The 16,018-nt window shown below is 40.8% G+C and overlaps 3 protein-coding genes across 8 annotated transcripts; 2 read left to right on the forward strand and 1 right to left on the reverse strand.

Moving 5' to 3' along the window:
- Positions 1–661: 661 nt before the first annotated feature.
- Positions 662–2,649, forward strand: Bcs1 (mitochondrial chaperone BCS1). The gene is made up of 7 exons (XM_076806242.1): positions 662–949; positions 1,042–1,233; positions 1,369–1,508; positions 1,580–1,774; positions 1,847–2,080; positions 2,161–2,331; positions 2,430–2,649. Exons 1-7 carry the CDS (start codon positions 819–821, stop codon positions 2,642–2,644), a joined length of 1,278 nt encoding a protein of 425 aa, XP_076662357.1. The 5' UTR covers positions 662–818; the 3' UTR covers positions 2,645–2,649.
- Positions 2,650–3,244: 595 nt separating this feature from the next.
- LOC143365760 (uncharacterized) lies at positions 3,245–7,107 on the reverse strand. 4 transcript variants are annotated; one of them, XM_076806237.1, is made up of 9 exons: positions 6,903–7,107; positions 6,071–6,828; positions 5,708–5,976; positions 5,216–5,630; positions 4,636–5,139; positions 4,297–4,547; positions 3,970–4,217; positions 3,492–3,880; positions 3,245–3,378 (listed from the first exon to the last, which is right to left on the reverse strand). In XM_076806237.1, the coding sequence occupies exons 2-8, from the start codon at positions 6,182–6,184 to the stop codon at positions 3,558–3,560; spliced, it is 2,124 nt and encodes a 707-aa protein (XP_076662352.1). In that variant the 5' UTR covers positions 6,185–6,828; positions 6,903–7,107; the 3' UTR covers positions 3,245–3,378; positions 3,492–3,557. The 4 variants fall into 4 exon arrangements, with proteins under 4 accessions (XP_076662352.1, XP_076662355.1, XP_076662354.1 ...); XM_076806240.1 differs by lacking the exon at positions 3,245–3,378 and having other exon boundaries at positions 3,558–3,880; positions 6,071–6,315; positions 6,403–6,828; XM_076806239.1 differs by lacking the exon at positions 3,245–3,378 and having other exon boundaries at positions 3,558–3,880; positions 6,071–6,273; positions 6,363–6,828.
- Positions 7,108–8,419: 1,312 nt separating this feature from the next.
- Obp10 (odorant binding protein 10) lies at positions 8,420–15,428 on the forward strand. 3 transcript variants are annotated; one of them, XM_076806436.1, is made up of 6 exons: positions 8,420–8,824; positions 11,833–11,920; positions 12,008–12,060; positions 13,391–13,535; positions 14,472–14,536; positions 14,623–15,428. In XM_076806436.1, exons 1-6 carry the CDS (start codon positions 8,756–8,758, stop codon positions 14,638–14,640), a joined length of 438 nt encoding a protein of 145 aa, XP_076662551.1. In that variant the 5' UTR covers positions 8,420–8,755; the 3' UTR covers positions 14,641–15,428. The 3 variants fall into 3 exon arrangements, with proteins under 3 accessions (XP_076662551.1, XP_076662548.1, XP_076662550.1); XM_076806433.1 differs by having other exon boundaries at positions 8,446–8,824; positions 13,391–13,547; positions 14,623–15,422; XM_076806435.1 differs by having other exon boundaries at positions 8,447–8,824; positions 11,836–11,920; positions 13,391–13,547; positions 14,623–15,422.
- The last annotated feature ends 590 nt before the right edge of the window (positions 15,429–16,018 follow it).

A 16,018-nucleotide genomic window follows, 5' to 3' on the forward strand; every position in this document is an offset into this window, starting at 1 on the left:
TTTCTTCGAGAGACATGTTATCGGCCAATCAGATCGGATTTACAAGTTCTCGTGAAAACTGAGTTTGAAGAATGCGTCGCTTGTATACATATATATATAGGGTGATTCAGAAAGAGTGACGGAAAAGAAAGGTGTGATTTCTGAGGTGATTCTAAATAAACATCTTTTTCCTTCGCCAATTCGCGATCATACGATTTATTTTCGAGTTATTAACGAAAAACACGGACCAATCAGAGTACGGCTGTATTTTGATCTAAGCTTACCAACCTGTATTCGAAAGAAGGTCGTAAAATTCTCTAGAATTTCTCGGGCAGTGAATCAACTATTATCAGAGGGGATACCAGCAGAGAGGAAACGAGAGTGCTCACGCTCGGGGTTTTAGTGTCCCTACTTTTCTTCTATGTAGGCTCTGATCCAGCCTAAAAGATAATGCAGGTTCTAATACAGGCTAAAAAGATGATGCAGGTTCTGTTCCAGGCTAAAAAGATGATGCAGGTTCTGTTCCAGGCTAAAAAGATGATGCAGGTTCTGTTCCAGGCTAAAAAGATGATACAGGTTCTGTTCCAGGCTAAAAAGATGATCCAGAAAAGTAGGGACACTAAAACTCCGAGCGTGATCACTCTCGTAGCCTCTTTGGTTCATTTGTTTTTACAGTGCATACAGAAGTACTGAGAGGTACAGAGTAGAGCTAACTGAAACTAACATAGCGTAGCATTATGGTATACTCTGTGGTATTGGAAATTTCATTAGCAATGAAATAACGATAATCGAATCAATTTATTATTAATTGTGCTCTGAACAACAAGCATCGCTTCATCATGACTATCGTGGAATATGTACAGACATTGTCTGACAATCCTTATTTTGGAGCTGGCTTCGGTCTCTTTGGAATAGGAGCCGGAGCAGCAATGTTGCGTAAAGGAATGCAAGCGGGAATGATATTCTTTAGGTAATGCTCCTTTGATAATTACGTTTAAACGAATAGGATACTTTTCGACTTGACATTTCTTAATTTTTGAATCTTATGATTGTCGAATCCAGGCGACATTACATGATCACTTTGGAGGTTCCGTGTCGCGACAAAAGCTACCAGTGGCTGTTGCAATGGATCACGTATAAGGGTGCAAAAAACACGCAACATCTGTCGGTTGAGACAAGTTTCGAGCAAAGAGATACAGGTCACATAAAAACTAGATATGATTTCATACCAAGTATTGGAACTCATTTCATTAGGTTAGAAATAAGAGTACTTACTGTTCTGATACTTCGTTTCACAATGACAAGTATGAGACCGCACCCATCTATTCGAAGATTATCAAGAGCAAGCTGTTGCAGCGAATGTTTATAATTTCTAATTAAAACTCGCAGGTACCAAGGGAATTGGATAAGAGTAGAACGAACGAGAGAACAACAGACGTTGGATATACAAATGGGAATACCATGGGAAACTGTACAATTGACAGCGCTCGGGAGAGACAGAAACATATATTTCAATATTTTGGAAGAGGGTAAGATTGTCTGTGTACTTATACGTAATTACGATTTAACAGAGTTTAACATTAAACTTTGTCGACCACAGCAAGACAAATGGCTTTGAAACAACACGAAGGCAAGACGATAATGTATACTGCCTTGGGAAATGAATGGAGACCATTTGGACATCCTAAAAAAAGAAGACCACTAGATTCGGTTGTCTTAGATGTTGGTATCGCCGACAAAATATTGAACGATTGTCGCGAATTTATAGACAATTCTGCGTGGTATAGCGATCGTGGTATGTCACCAATGATAGAGGGTAAAAAAAGAGTTAAGGATAAAAGGAATAATCTGTTTGTTAATTTTAAAGGCATTCCATATCGACGAGGATATTTATTGTACGGACCTCCTGGTTGCGGGAAATCGTCATTCATTACCGCGCTGGCCGGAGAATTGGAACGCGGTATTTGCGTCTTAAATTTGTCGGAGCGAGGTTTAACGGATGACAGATTAAATCATCTGCTTGCTATGGCTCCTCAACAATCTATTATACTTTTAGAAGATGTTGACGCTGCATTTGCTAGTAGAGAAGAGAGTAAAGCAGGTAAGATGTAAACCTATGTAGTTAACAGGAAATACCACCGACACATATCTTCTCAACGTAACTTATCGTTTTCATTGCAGTTAAAGCTGCGTACGATGGTTTGAACAGAGTGACGTTCAGTGGTTTATTAAATTGTCTGGATGGCGTTGCTTCCACAGAGGCAAGAATTCTGTTTATGACGACCAACTACTTGGAAAGATTAGATCCTGCATTAGTTAGACCAGGACGGGTGGACGTAAAAGAATATATAGGTACGAGCATTAAGCAGAAGCATTGTTACATTCGAAAGGGAATATGTAAATACAAGTTTACCAGTAGCAACGTATACTAACTGTGTATTTGCTTTTAGGTTGGTGTACTACTACACAAGTGGAGCAAATGTTTTTAAGATTTTATAAAGACAACGTGGATCAGGCGAATCAACTTGCTAAGAAATTCAGTGAAGATGTACTATCGCGAAAGAGAAACATTAGCCCTGCACAAATTCAAGGATTTTTCATGTTCCACAAAAACGATCCACACGATATGTTAAAGAATGTTGCACATATATGGGACCTTACGTGATAGAGTCAATTGGTCGGTACAATGATTACGACTATGACGAGATTAGCGTTATTGGGGTTTGAATGCAGCATGAAACTGGGGAACAAACTGGATCAAATAAAACTGTTTGCCTGTTTGTACGTAAAGAAGGGTAGAGAAAATAAAAATGAGTGGTAAAGTGTACAGACTACTTGGAATCACATGTTTGTATTAATAATGCCATTGAAGCATATTTGTTCAGTCATGGTTTTCCATATTTTAAATTTCTATAATATAAACTTAATAGAGATGTGGTACAAAATTTGTAGGTTTCGCATTGTTTACTTTAATTATCACGTTACCATTGACATTATTATATTTTGACGGTGACGATCCGAAGACAAAATACATGATAGCAAAATAAACATTGTATAATTTGTTATTTTATTCTCGGTAATATATATCCTTGATTGCATATATATTTATATCTGTGTATGTATGTACATAATGTTAACGTGTCTTCTCACGTTCATATGAATTCATTCAAATGTTTGTTTAAATCGACGTGCTTTGATTGAATAAAACGGTAAAATAAAGTTACACTTTATTTCATAAACGATTTATCCGTCGAACTACGTTGATGTAACGTAATTTGAATTCATAAAAAATATATTAATACGATCTTTGCGACGTTTCCTTACCGTATTATATGTTTACAACAACTCCATGCTTCGTTTGATCGGAGTAAAACGAAATGTTGAAAAATTATCATGCATCTGTAATCGCGAGTTCGCAGTTTGTATCAAGTGATTCGATCGATCGAGTGATTGGATTTAGCAGGACAACGAATGCTACTACATTTGTAACTGTAGCAAAATTGTTTACTCACTTGTGTCCGAATGCAAACGTTTCGCTAAACTCATCTTTGTTAACAGTGATTCTCAATCCTCGATACTTAAAAACTCCATATGTAGGGTTCGTAGTTCAAGGGATCCGGTTGTTCCATACCGTGTCCAGCGTGATTGTTGCTTCCGACCATGCAGGATGCATAAGCGACTCCTGTATTCCCTTGTCCGGAAACTGGTGGCACGATACTAGGTGCTAATCGACAATCCGGTCTTTGTTGCATCATAGGACCCATCGGCTGTATCGTTTGGGGTGCAGACTGGTGTGGTCCACCCGGTGGCGGCGGTGGTTGCGATTGAACAAGCGCAGGGCCAGCTGCAGGCATATTGTGAACAGGTTGCAATATATTAGGGCCTGGAACATAGTTCGCCACTGAACAGTGGATTTCCAAAGTTATTCACTCGCCATTCTTCCTAAAAAATCGTTGTATCAAATTCAAGATCAAACAATTTCCAGCTTACTTGTCGTCGGATTATGGAAAGGTAAAGGTTGTTCCGGTACTATATTCGTCGGCGGTGCAATCATTTTTGTCGTAGCGCAATCAATCTTTTTCTTCTTGGTAGATATTCTTTTTTGCGTATTGCTCGACGTTTGATCCCGCTTTTTATTACCGGTCAACTTCTTTCTCCTTTCGCCGGGAATTTTCGGTTTATTTGGCCGATTTCCACTGGGTTGCCACAGATGCACCGTATGTACAGCGTTCCCTTCCCTGAAACAACAAAAATGCTTTCGATCATCGATTTCGATTGAAGTGTACACTCTTACGGTATAATTTTGTGTACACCGACCCCTGTTTCTTTCCAAGCTTCCAACTATGGATACCAGCTTTGTGAAGTCTCTCCCTGATGGTGTCCACGCTACATTTTAATCCGAGCGCGGGAGCAACGTGTTTGGCTGCGGTCAAAGGCTGCTGGGTAGCCATCGCGACAATAGCTTCATCTTGTTCTTTGGTCGTGATTCGACGTCGACCCTTTCTTTCCTTCGTTTGTACATTTCCTTCTTTGTGCCAACGTTCTAACCATCTTTTAACGGTACGTTCCTATTTAATAATGAGCATTGCGTATACGGCTACCATCCACGACGGATTAAATACGTGAATCCAGCAAGACGAACATGTTCCTTCTTACCGATCTGTCGATTGCGAGCGCGATAGACAACGTGGACAAGCCAGCCTCGGACATGCCGATCATGCGATTTCGAATTTCGACGCTGGTTTCCAGTGTTCCTTTCGCTTTCCCGCCTTTCTTTTTCTTTTTCTGTGATTCGCTTTTCTCGTTACCACCTCTCGACGAATGTTTCTTCTGGTTATGGTTGGGTTCCCCGCCAGAAGATTGATCGCTATCTTGAGAACCACAAGTATTAGAACTATCAGAATTCAGGTTTGGATTAGTTTGCGGATGAACAAGTTGCGTATGTAAATGATCCTGATGTTGTTGTTGTTGTTGTTGTTGTTGCTGTTGGACTCGACGTACCACGTCGAGCTGTCGTTGCTGTTCATGATCCAGATTATGCGGTTCGTCCGGAATCGTCCGTTGTACTTGTTGCATATGGTGTTGCTGTTCTTGTCGAGTGCGCAGTTCTTGAAGCTGCTGCGGCAACGACTGTTCGTGAGGTATCGCGTCAGGTTGACTCTAAACATTCGAAAAGGTTCCGGTAGAATAATGACACGTGTAGCCATGTAAGAGGTGAGAGACACAAATTACGGACCTGTGGGTAATGGTGTGTCCCCTGTACTAAATCTAATGGCCAACTTTGTGAAATATTTAAACCAGAATGCTGATAAACAGGTTGCGGCTGTTGAACCAAACTCAACGGATTACCGAATTCCGTTTGACTCGGAGGTAAAGGGTGGGACTGTGCTTGCATATCGCTGGCCTGGGGTTGAGGAGCATTTTCCTGCGCGAATACGAATTGCTGCTGTTCGGTCGGTTCCTTTGCATTCTCCATCAGTGTAACATCTCCAACGTACACGTCTTTGTCCCTGATTTTTCGAGAAGAACTCTTCTTTTTAATGGTGACGCTCTTATCGTTTCTACTAGAATCTTTGGAAGACTTTTTCTTTCCCAATTGCGTTCCGGTGGGCCTCCACACAGGCTGTTGAATAGCCGTACCACCCGTGTCCCTACAATCAATTAGCAGAAAGTCATTCAAAATTTAAACCAGCGCCGATCGAATGTCGAATAAAATTGCAAAACATACCCAAGGGGAATTCTTTGCATATATTTACGCGACGGACTCCAATTGTGTATTCCGGCTTTGTGTAACCTTTCCCTTATGGTGTCTACGGAGCAGGTAAGTCCCAGAGCAGGGAGAACAGCCTTCGCGGCTGTTATTGGTGTCTGTGTAGCCAATTTCACTATCGCTTCGTCTTGTTCAGACGTCGTAGCTCGTTTTCGTCCGCACCGTTCTCGCGTTTCCACGGTGCCTTCTTTGTCGAATCTGTTTAACCACCTCTTTACGGTCCGTTGCTGAAACATAGGATAAGTTGCATTAGGAATGAAAAATTCAAACCAAAGCGAAAGGAGTAAATACATTAATGGACAATCTTTGGGACACACTCACCGAACAGTTTACCGCTGCCGCAATTTCCCGTAAACCTAAACCAGCCTCGTACATTCCCACCATGCGATTTCTTAATTCTGGCGTTGTTTCGTGCACTCCTCTCGTTTTCCCCATCTCTGCTCAACTATAAATCGACTTACCGAGACGAAAACCGGAAGAACGACGAAACGAAATCGTGAACGATTTGAAATTCTACGCGAAAACTGACGTATAAAAAGAATAGACCACGTGACAATGGCAGTACTCTATCAGAAAGTTTTTCAAAATTTTAATTACTTTCATGTCATCATACTTTCCGTCTATCGCGGAATCTTCGAACCGGGACGACCCACCAAATCATCCTATTCGGCAATCAAGGTTTCACTGCAAACTGCAAACGCTTTTCAAGCAATATTGTTTCTTCTTCGTTTTTGACATTGTGCCGTGTTGAGATAGCCTGCAGGACGGCCGTGGATCTTTGGCGTCGATGGAATTTAATTGCCTCGTTTGTCGTGCTTGGTTTTCGTCGAAACTTTCACTTCAAAGGGTTTATTCGCCCGTGGATCGTTCGATTTCCGTTAAAACGAACGAATGCGAAGTCATATTTTCGGCCACGGGACACCTTACAAGAATCGTTTTGCCCGAAATGCACTCGTTCGAGGAAAATACTGTAGTCAATACAACTTCGGCTGTACAGTCCCGTCGAGATTCTTTTGTCCACGCTTCGTTTCTCGCAAACTTTTCATATCCGTTTAGACACAGGCTGTGAAGCAATCTTTCTACGGTGAAAAACATTTGACAGATCATCCTCGGATCGTGAAGATACTTTGTTCAAATCCGAAACAGTACCTACCGAAAAGTCTCGAGACAACGTTCCGGTGTCGTCAATTTTAATTCGGTTGACTGTACCATGTCGTCGACCGTACGTATTGATATACAGTCTCCTGAAGTCGTTCCGCCTTCGAAGTATGTGCGAAATTTACTTTGCACGAAAGAGACGGGATCGAACGAATACGCGAAATGTATGATCGTACGAGTATCGCGCATTCGTTCGAAATCATAGGCATTCGTTGCGAGTGAACAGTAAGTCTCATTCTACTGTACACATATACCATCGAAAAGTACAATCGAGGAAAAGGTTATGTCGAGCGAAGGCCATTTCGTTTGGTCATTCGCTTCGGAAAAACGTTTTGTTCGCTTCGATGAAACAGTACTGCTTTCCCAAATGTCGATCCTACAGATTATGATGTCTGTCGCGAGTTATAGATTTGGCGATTCGAATTTCGGCACAATCGATGCGAAGCTGGTCAATAGTTTTAAAAGACGACTGCTACTCGTATTCGTTCACCTTCGCCGGAATTCTATTGACTCGTACAGATACAATCCGTCTGTTTGTCCTGCACACGAATTTTTCCCGCTTTTCGACGTCGATGGAACCGCGTTCATTTCGAAAGCGATTTTACCACTTTCTTAAAACGAGAAAGGACTCTACGATCCCTGTCGTTGAAATCCTGTAGAAATTGATGACATATAAACGTACCTGAACTCAAATTATTTACTGTATATATTGTAATTTTCAGTGACATGCGATTATTGTTAAATTGGGGGTAAATGCGTTATGCTGTACACATGTATACAATCCATAGATTCATAAATAAAGATCTCGTTCTTCTTTTAAACAATGTGTATATACACACAGTTCGAACGGACCTGCGTTCACCGAATCGGACGAGGGTCGAGCCTTCTCGATGGGGTAGCCAAAATTTCAATCGCTCGAAAAGGTTCGAAATTGACTCGAGGTTCGAGAGTTTCGACAGACGCGGAATGCAAACGGAATCGTTTGGGCATGCTCGGTGGTGAACGAGGTTATGGTCGTCCTGTGACCGCAGTTATTCTATGCGCCGCGAAATTAATGGCAACGGAACAAGGCACTTGAGCAGGCCGGGCCGACTATGCGCTACGGACGAGGTAGGAGACAGGAGGGTGTGCAAAGGGTTGCCGGCTCGTAACTGTCGCATGTCGTAAGCTGCCTGTCGTAACATCCGCCAATCAAATCTGCGTTTAGACACGTTTATGCACCCTGGCCTAGAAACAAAGGCATCGTCCGTCGTCTCTCTCCTTCGAGCGATCGTTTCGTTCTGCGTTTTCGTCGAATGTCCGACGGCACGGAACGCGAAACGCGGGGCAACAAGTAGGATAAGATCGTCGCGCGGCTTCGGACGCACCGAGATTGATCGAGCGGTGGGAAATCGTGAAATTTCGATTCGAATTGGTGTCGAGAGGTGTACGCGTGTCGACGGTTGCCGTACATCTGTGTGCAGGTCTGGACCTCTGGTTTGCCGCGGTGCTTCGAGCGGATTTGATTCAGTCGCGCCCTCGCATTTGCCGTTTCCCGTTTCCCAGCGAGAGCAGCTCTTCGACACCGACAGACACCGACTCCGTTCTAACGCGCGCCACTCGCTTCGAGCAGAACACCACCCCCGTTTCGGAGCCCGGAACCAATCGAATAGTGCTGCCTTTTCCGTGTAAGAGATCGCAACACAGCAAAATCCAAAAACCGTCGCCGTTCCTCCAGACCTCCCTGCGCGCGGTCGCGAATCCTTCCTCGCTTCCTATTCCTAGCCGATATCGCGTTTTCCCACCGGAGATCGATCGCTCGTCGCCCTCGACGAGAACGAAACAGGACAACACGATCGAGCGGTAGTCATGAGGCTTTTGGTGATCCTCCCTCTGCTGGCTCTCTGCTTGAGCCAGCCGGGAATCGTTCATTGCGGGGTACGTATGCAACACCGTTTTTCACCTGTTCGCTCGAAAATCTTCTCGTCTCGTCTCTTATTACCCGCTTTCTGTCTCTCTTTAGCTTTCTTTTGGCCTGCAGTGCTGCGAATAATTTGAACTTATTTCCTGTATGAAATGTGAATAATTGTAAACTCACGCTTATTTCCTGTATGAAATGTGAATAATTTTAAATTCATGCTTATTTCCTGTATGAAATGTGAATAATTATGAACTCACGCTTATTTCCTGTATGAAATGTGAATAATTGTAAACTCACACTTATTTCCTGTATGAAATGTGAATAATTATAAACTCACACTTATTTCCTGTATGAAATGTGAATAATTATAAACTCACACTTATTTCCTATATAAAATGTGAATAATTATAAACTCACGCTTATTTCCTGTATGAAATGTGAATAATTGTAAACTCACGCTTATTTCCTGTATGAAATCTGAATAATTATAAACTCACACTTATTTCCTGTATAAAATGTGAATAATTGTAAACTCACGCTTATTTCCTGTATGAAATCTGAATAATTATAAACTCACACTTGTTTCCTGTGTGAAATGTGAATAATTGTAAACTCACGCTTATTTCCTGTGTTTTCGTTGTTATTTCCAAGAATCCCCTCGGTAAGTTTTACTGCATTTATGATGAGGTGGTACGACCTTTTTTGCGTACACAGTTTTTTGCTATCTCTTCTTCGTGCAACACAGTAGCCGAATGTTTCGAAACAAGGAGATTTGAGCTGTGAATATTGATAAACTCAGTCGCTGTTCATACCTCGTTCAGAACTTTTGTGTAGCTTTGTCGGATCTACCGAGTGAGATGATATTACAGCAAGTCTCTAAATGTAGTTTTTTGAAGATCTTTGAAACAGTTCCGTACTATACACTACGCCGCGTGGCACGCGATTCAGTGATGTAGAAAAACAACGAATAATCGATTTGAGGAGCTGTGGGAAAAGTCAACGACAAATTGCGAGCATAATTAATAGATGCCAAAAGTGCAGTTAAAAATTTGTTGGAACTTGCCATTGAAAATTACGGGAAAATCGAGCGATTAGGACGACCTACACGATTTTCGTAAAACGTGCGGTTTGGAGGGAGATATCAAAAACTGGAACTTCTTCGTCCAAAATTGTGAGTCGATTTAACTTGAAATGTGATTCCAGTCTTGTAAGGAAGTGGGTCGCATATTCTGGAAGGTTTCAATATCAAAAATGTTTGCGAAAACCGCCATTACAAAAGCGTTATATTGACGCTAGATTAAATTTGCCGAAAAATTCATTTAAAAAAGTAGCGTGTGGAGACATGTGATCTGGAGCGATGAAAAAAAGTGTAATCTTGATGGGCCTGATGGGTTCAATTATTATTGACACGATTTGAGAAAAGAAAGAAAGATCGTGTCGCGGAGAGTCCAGGGAGGTGGATCAGTATTGTTTTGGGCTGCCTTTGAAAAAGATTTTAAAACTGAAATAGCTTTTGTAAACGGTAGAATGAATGCTGCTGGTTGTCAACAGATGTTACACGACTATTTGTTGCCTTTTACAACATTAACAGAAGACGATAAAACGATTTTCCAGCAAGATAATGCTCTCATTCGCACAGCATCCTCTACAAAAAAGTGGTTTCAAGAGTTCGGGATCGAGTTATTACCATGGCCAGCACTGAGCCCTGATTTGAACCCCATCGAAAATCTATGGGGTATCCTTACGAGGAAAAGTTTATGATCAGGAGAAGCCACCGATAGAAAGTATTGTCGAATTTAAAAAAAGAATAAAATCTGCTTGGGCAGATATTCCAAATTACATCTTAAATAAGCTATTTAGTAATGTTCCTGACCGGCTCTTACATGTAATAAAAAATAAAGGAAAATGTACTAAATACTAAATGAAAGATATTAAAATTAATAATGAGTCTATACTTATTCACAGCTTAAACCACAATTTTAAGAAGAAAAGCCATGTTTTTCAGATTTCTGAGGAACAAAACTTTTATTTTTTGTTTGCTCACTTTCGTTTTGTATTAGAATTTAAAAATGCATAAACGGTTTCGTCAATTTTTATTTCAGTACTATGAAAAACATAAACATATGATTGAGTTTATAATTATTCACAGCACTGTATCTCCGTCGTTTCCTCCCGCTCACCGTGACGGTGGGAGGCGGTGATTCGCTAAATAAATTTCCGATATTGTCAATATTGCATATATTAAATTCGACGAAATAATTTCTGTTTTAGATTATCGCTTTATTTATTGATAAAATAAACAACAATTAGGTGTATCTTAATCGATTACGCGTTCGCGATTATTTGCAATGACTTGCCGCCGTTTAACAGGTAGGAATCGAGCGCAGAAGGATATAATCGATAGAGGTCGAGGGGTGAGAGGTCAATACCGATCTCGCGGGTTAATTGAACGATTCGTAATATCGAGAATGGCGCGCGAAAACGTCCGATTAAAATTAACCCTTTGCACTCGGCGTTATTTTAACACTAAACCTACCATCGCTGGTCAAAATGGCCGTTCCAGATTTTTTATTTTACAATTACTGAAATGGTAAAGATGCTTTCGTGGGAAATGATTAAATAAATATATTTAGGAGAGCATATGTTATAATACGAACCCCACAAAATTCAAATAAATCCAATCTCGTCATTTTTGTAAGACAACATGTAGTAGTCACTTTTAAGGCTCGGTAGGATTAGTGTTAATTCTAAAACTAAACTTTTCTTCCGTCTAAGAATATTGTCATTTTATTCGTACGAAACTGATCCGATTTCCACATATAATATTTAAATGTCTAGCAATCTATTGAATACAAATTTTGTAATGTAACAAATATTGTGCAATACTTTTTGTAATTTCTTTGAAATAACGCCACAACAATTTTTAGTTGCGCTTCAGAGTCACCGCTCGAGTGCAATGGGTTAAAAACTGTAAACGAGCGATCGATCGGACGCGATTCTGTTTAAAATCGAGGGTATTTTGTAGAAGCGGCCGAGTTTCGTCTCCGACAAGATGATCGCGAAAGCGGCAAGCGTGGTGAACGCTTGTCAAACGCAGACCGACGTAGCCACAGGTACTTATTCAAGATCCAATTATTATGTACATTCCATTCTATCTTATGCGCAACGATCGAACAAATTTGATCTCGTTCTCGTTTCAGTGGATATTGAGGCGGTTAGGAATGGCAAATGGCCGGAATCGCGACAACTTAAGGTAAGCGAAAATGCTTTCGCCCACCATCTTTCGACTACGCGGCAAGGCTTGAAACGGTTCCGAAAAATAACTGTTCGAAACTGTTACGCGTAGAAAGCAAATGGAGTGAGGTACCCCCAATTACTGTGCCTATATTAATTATACTTATTTTATAAAAGTGATATACAGCCTGTTCCACAAGAGCGCGGACGCGATATCTGAGTGCAAATAAATCTTTCCTGTAAAAAAGGTTGTATAGGTCGAAAGTGCATTTAAAGAACTGATACGCACTTGCTTGATAATGTGTCCAATCACCGCCATCAGCGATTATTGCTTCACAACGTCTGGGCATACTTTGAACCAGCTTTGCGGCGTATCGGACAGGAAGAGATCTCCATATTTCTCGAATACGGCGAACTAGCGTCTTCAATTTGAAAATACGCTTTCCTCGGAGTTTGTACTTCATGAGAGACCAAACATTTTCGATTGGATTGGCATCGGGGGACCGAGATTGGACATTGTTCCAATCGCGACAAACGTTTTCATGTGCCCACGCGAACCGTTTTTCGACGCGCTTTGTTGAAAGCAACGGCTTCGAAAGCGTACTACGCCGTGCAACTTTATTTTCTTCCAACCGACGTTTAATCGTTACCATGCCTATTTTTATGCCCTTTTTCGCTAACATTGCTCGCGCTTTGCGTAAGGAGAGTGTCGGATTTTTCGAAAAAAGCTGCAGAATTGCTTTATCATCCCTTTTCGTCGTAGCTCGCTTCGAACCTCGATCGGGGAGGTCGTCGACGCAATTTGTCTCTTTGTAACGTTGCGCCCACTTATTTACAAATTCGCGAGACTCGTGCAGATATTTTGCTGCATTTCCAACACTCATTTTTGGCCGTTTCGGGTGCTGGCGCAAGAATACTGCTTCGAATCGTTTAGCGTATACGGCACTCATCTCGAAATGACTTGAACTTAGTGACAGAAATGATACTAAGAGAATTGGAGCTATTGCGTATTAGAGGAGACATTGTATGTTTGTACTGGCACAATCTTTGCTGTATTGGGTGTCACACAGATATAGCGTCCACGTTCTTGAGGAACAGACTGTATAACATGAAAAATTGAATACCTCTTCTTTAATGTTCACTACACCTTAAAAATAAGTATAATTAATGTAGAGACAGTAATTGGCACCCCGCACAGTAATTGGGTGCCTTACCCTAGTTCCGGTGGAAACAGTTATGACAATATTGGAGCAGTTTTCAAACTCTGTTGCCGCGGCCTAGCGATAAAATCGGTTCAATTCATGGACGGCTGATCAATTTGTTGTTGTTTTCTTTCTTTTACGGCGCAGTGTTACATGTACTGCCTCTGGGAGCAATTCGGTCTGGTCGACGACAAAAGGGACCTCAGTTTAAACGGTATGCTCACGTTTTTCCACAGAATACCAGCATATAGAACGGAAGTCCAAGGAGCGATCAGGACGTGCAAGGAGCTCGGTAAATATTTTGGTATCTACCGTATATTTGATATTTTTCTATTTTCGTTCTCTCGATCGACGCGCCCGCAAAATTTGCCAGAGAGTATGCTACACGCCATACAAATTAATCTCATTTTCACACGGTGAACGAGTACAATCGTTCACTCAATCATTTTCCAACAATTCATTCGCCAAAAACATTCCACTTGACGAACGCACGAACGAAAAATTAATGCATCCAGGAAGATAAAGAAAAATAATATGTTTTTAATTAATCGACAATTTCACTCCTCTCTGTAAATTTGAATATAAAACGGCGAGACTTATACAGTCAAACCTGTTTTTGTGCGGTAGTTAGGGACCGCATAAAAGAAATATTCATAAACTTCCTAAATAGCTATAACAAATAATTTTTCACAACATATTAAAGAAAATTTGTTTGCTGCGGTGGAGAGGGACCGCATAAAAAAAAGTCTCACTTGAGAAAGTGCTTTCCAAACAAAACAAAGAATTAAATTGCACAAGTAAACATTTAAAAAAATTTAATTTCCCATTTTAAACATGGAAAAATTTTCAAAATCCACATAATTCAATACTACTCGTCGTAGTCCAAAACGCGCATCTTCTTGCAATGAGAAGACTACAAGGGTGTTATAATGCCAAGACCGTTGGCATTAATATACCGCATAAAAAATAAACAAATCGCATAGAAGAGGACCGCACAAAAACAGGTTTGACTGTATTTAGTTATTTAATAAACGATTCCAACGTGCAGCGTGTTATAATAATAATGCAAATAGAAGAGTTGTTTATATTTGTGGGATTCGTTGCGAGTACGTGTCCGCCATTGCTTGTCAACCGCTTATGAACGCTTCCGATTAGGCGCGATCGATCGAGTTCGGTTGGATCGTGCGCGCGCGCTAAATGTTGATCGATCACTTTTTTTTTCCCCCAGCGGAAGGAGACAACTGCGAGTACGCGTACGCGTTCAACAAATGTTACGCTTTATTATCCCCACGGGTGAGTGGTTCATTTTCTTCCTAATTATCGGTCCAGCGTGGTTACAAGAAAATCGATTAGCAACTATGTACGCTCTCGTTTTTCAGACTTACTACCTGTTTTAACGAATTCCGCGCTATATCGGAGAAGAAATGCCCCAGGAGGACGGGAACTTGAAGGCGCCATTTCGTGATCGTATTGGTCCGACACCCTGGCGGCTCGTTTTCCATTTTATCGTCCTTTCGAAACAACAGACGTTTCCATGTAATCCCATACCGTTTCGTACGAGATCATAATAAAAGAAAAGTCTGAATTTTAGCAGTGTGTACGATCTTTGAGAGCGATCGAGTCGAAAATTTCAAGGTTTGATCGCCTAAGCGTCGGATTGATCAAAACTTCCGACGCTGGATGGACTGCTCCAATTGTCGATCGAGGTCGTGTACGAACGTGACCGCGCGTTAGAAATAGAGCGAGCGGGTTACTGCAAATTCGTTGATTGATTAATCGCGTATCTACGCGTGTAAATTACTCGAGGGTTGGGTCGCGCATGCAGCGAGAACTCGTGGCTCGCGTGGCTCGATCCCGATCTCAATCTCGATCTATGCGAAGCGCAAGGTGGCACTATGCGGTGCGAAGCAAACCAGAGCAATTTATCCTCGCGATTCCTCGTCGTAATCGATGCAGCGTCAAACACTTATTGCGAACAACTACCTACGATTTGACACAATATAGTCCACCATAGTTTTCAGCATATATGATCCACGCCTAATTTCTTTTAGTACATTTCTCAATAGCCACAGCAATTTCAAATATTTTTCAATGATAATAACAGTTTTGTACTGAACAACTTCTGTCGGAATTATTGAGCCGTTTATTTTGAAAATGACTTAAGTCCATTTGTCAATTATTTTTTGTTACCTGTAATTAATTATGTGTACAACTTCAAGTTAGCTGTCATGAACAACATTTGCGGTTAAGTGTATTCAGAGTATATACGATTATTTTGGATACACATAAGTTTTGTAGCTAGTTCAATAATTAAAACCATCACTTTGAAAGTGGCCTAAGTCCAATCCATTATTGCCGGAAAGGTAATAACTTTGTTCTAAATGAAACGAAACAAGAGGATTTCATATCAACAAAATTTTTGGAGCACGCCATTTTTAAAAGGGTAAAGAATTCTAACGGAGAAACAATAAATTGGTTAAAAATATGCTGAATGCGTTTTTTGAGAGATGAACCATATAAAATTTTCTATAAGATATCAATGAATGAGAATGCAAAGTTTAAAATTCTGGATTTATTACCATGTAGAAGTAGACCAAGAAAATTCGAAAATATTGTATTGGCACCACTTTATAAAAATATAAGACGAACTACAACAGCGAAATACAAGGACATGATGGACTTACTATGATACATACCACCGGAGCATTATAACTTTTTCAAATCCCTCCCGCATACACAAAATGTAGATGAGCAGTAAATTGTTATGTATTTTAA

The sequence above is a fragment of the Halictus rubicundus genome, chromosome 2, assembly GCF_050948215.1.
Source record: "Halictus rubicundus isolate RS-2024b chromosome 2, iyHalRubi1_principal, whole genome shotgun sequence".
Taxonomy (NCBI): Eukaryota; Metazoa; Arthropoda; class Insecta; order Hymenoptera; family Halictidae; genus Halictus; species Halictus rubicundus.

Bases quoted from the DNA above. Each gene is read 5' to 3' on its own strand.
- Obp10 (XM_076806433.1), top strand. From the start codon at position 8,756: ATGAGGCTTTTGGTGATCCTCCCTCTGCTGGCTCTCTGCTTGAGCCAG. The intron at 12,061-13,390 runs GTAAGCGAAAAT...TTTACGGCGCAG, and splicing joins CGGAATCGCGACAACTTAAG to TGTTACATGTACTGCCTCTG. The intron at 13,548-14,471 runs GTATCTACCGTA...TTTTTCCCCCAG, and splicing joins GGAGCTCGGTAAATATTTTG to CGGAAGGAGACAACTGCGAG.
- LOC143365760 (XM_076806237.1), bottom strand. From the start codon at position 6,184: ATGGGGAAAACGAGAGGAGTGCACGAAACAACGCCAGAATTAAGAAAT. The intron at 5,631-5,707 runs GTATGTTTTGCA...AATTGATTGTAG, and splicing joins ATGCAAAGAATTCCCCTTGG to GGACACGGGTGGTACGGCTA. The intron at 3,881-3,969 runs GTAAGCTGGAAA...TCCACTGTTCAG, and splicing joins TTTCCATAATCCGACGACAA to TGGCGAACTATGTTCCAGGC.
- Bcs1 (XM_076806242.1), top strand. From the start codon at position 819: ATGACTATCGTGGAATATGTACAGACATTGTCTGACAATCCTTATTTT. The intron at 1,775-1,846 runs GTATGTCACCAA...TTAATTTTAAAG, and splicing joins TGCGTGGTATAGCGATCGTG to GCATTCCATATCGACGAGGA. The intron at 2,081-2,160 runs GTAAGATGTAAA...TTTTCATTGCAG, and splicing joins TAGAGAAGAGAGTAAAGCAG to TTAAAGCTGCGTACGATGGT.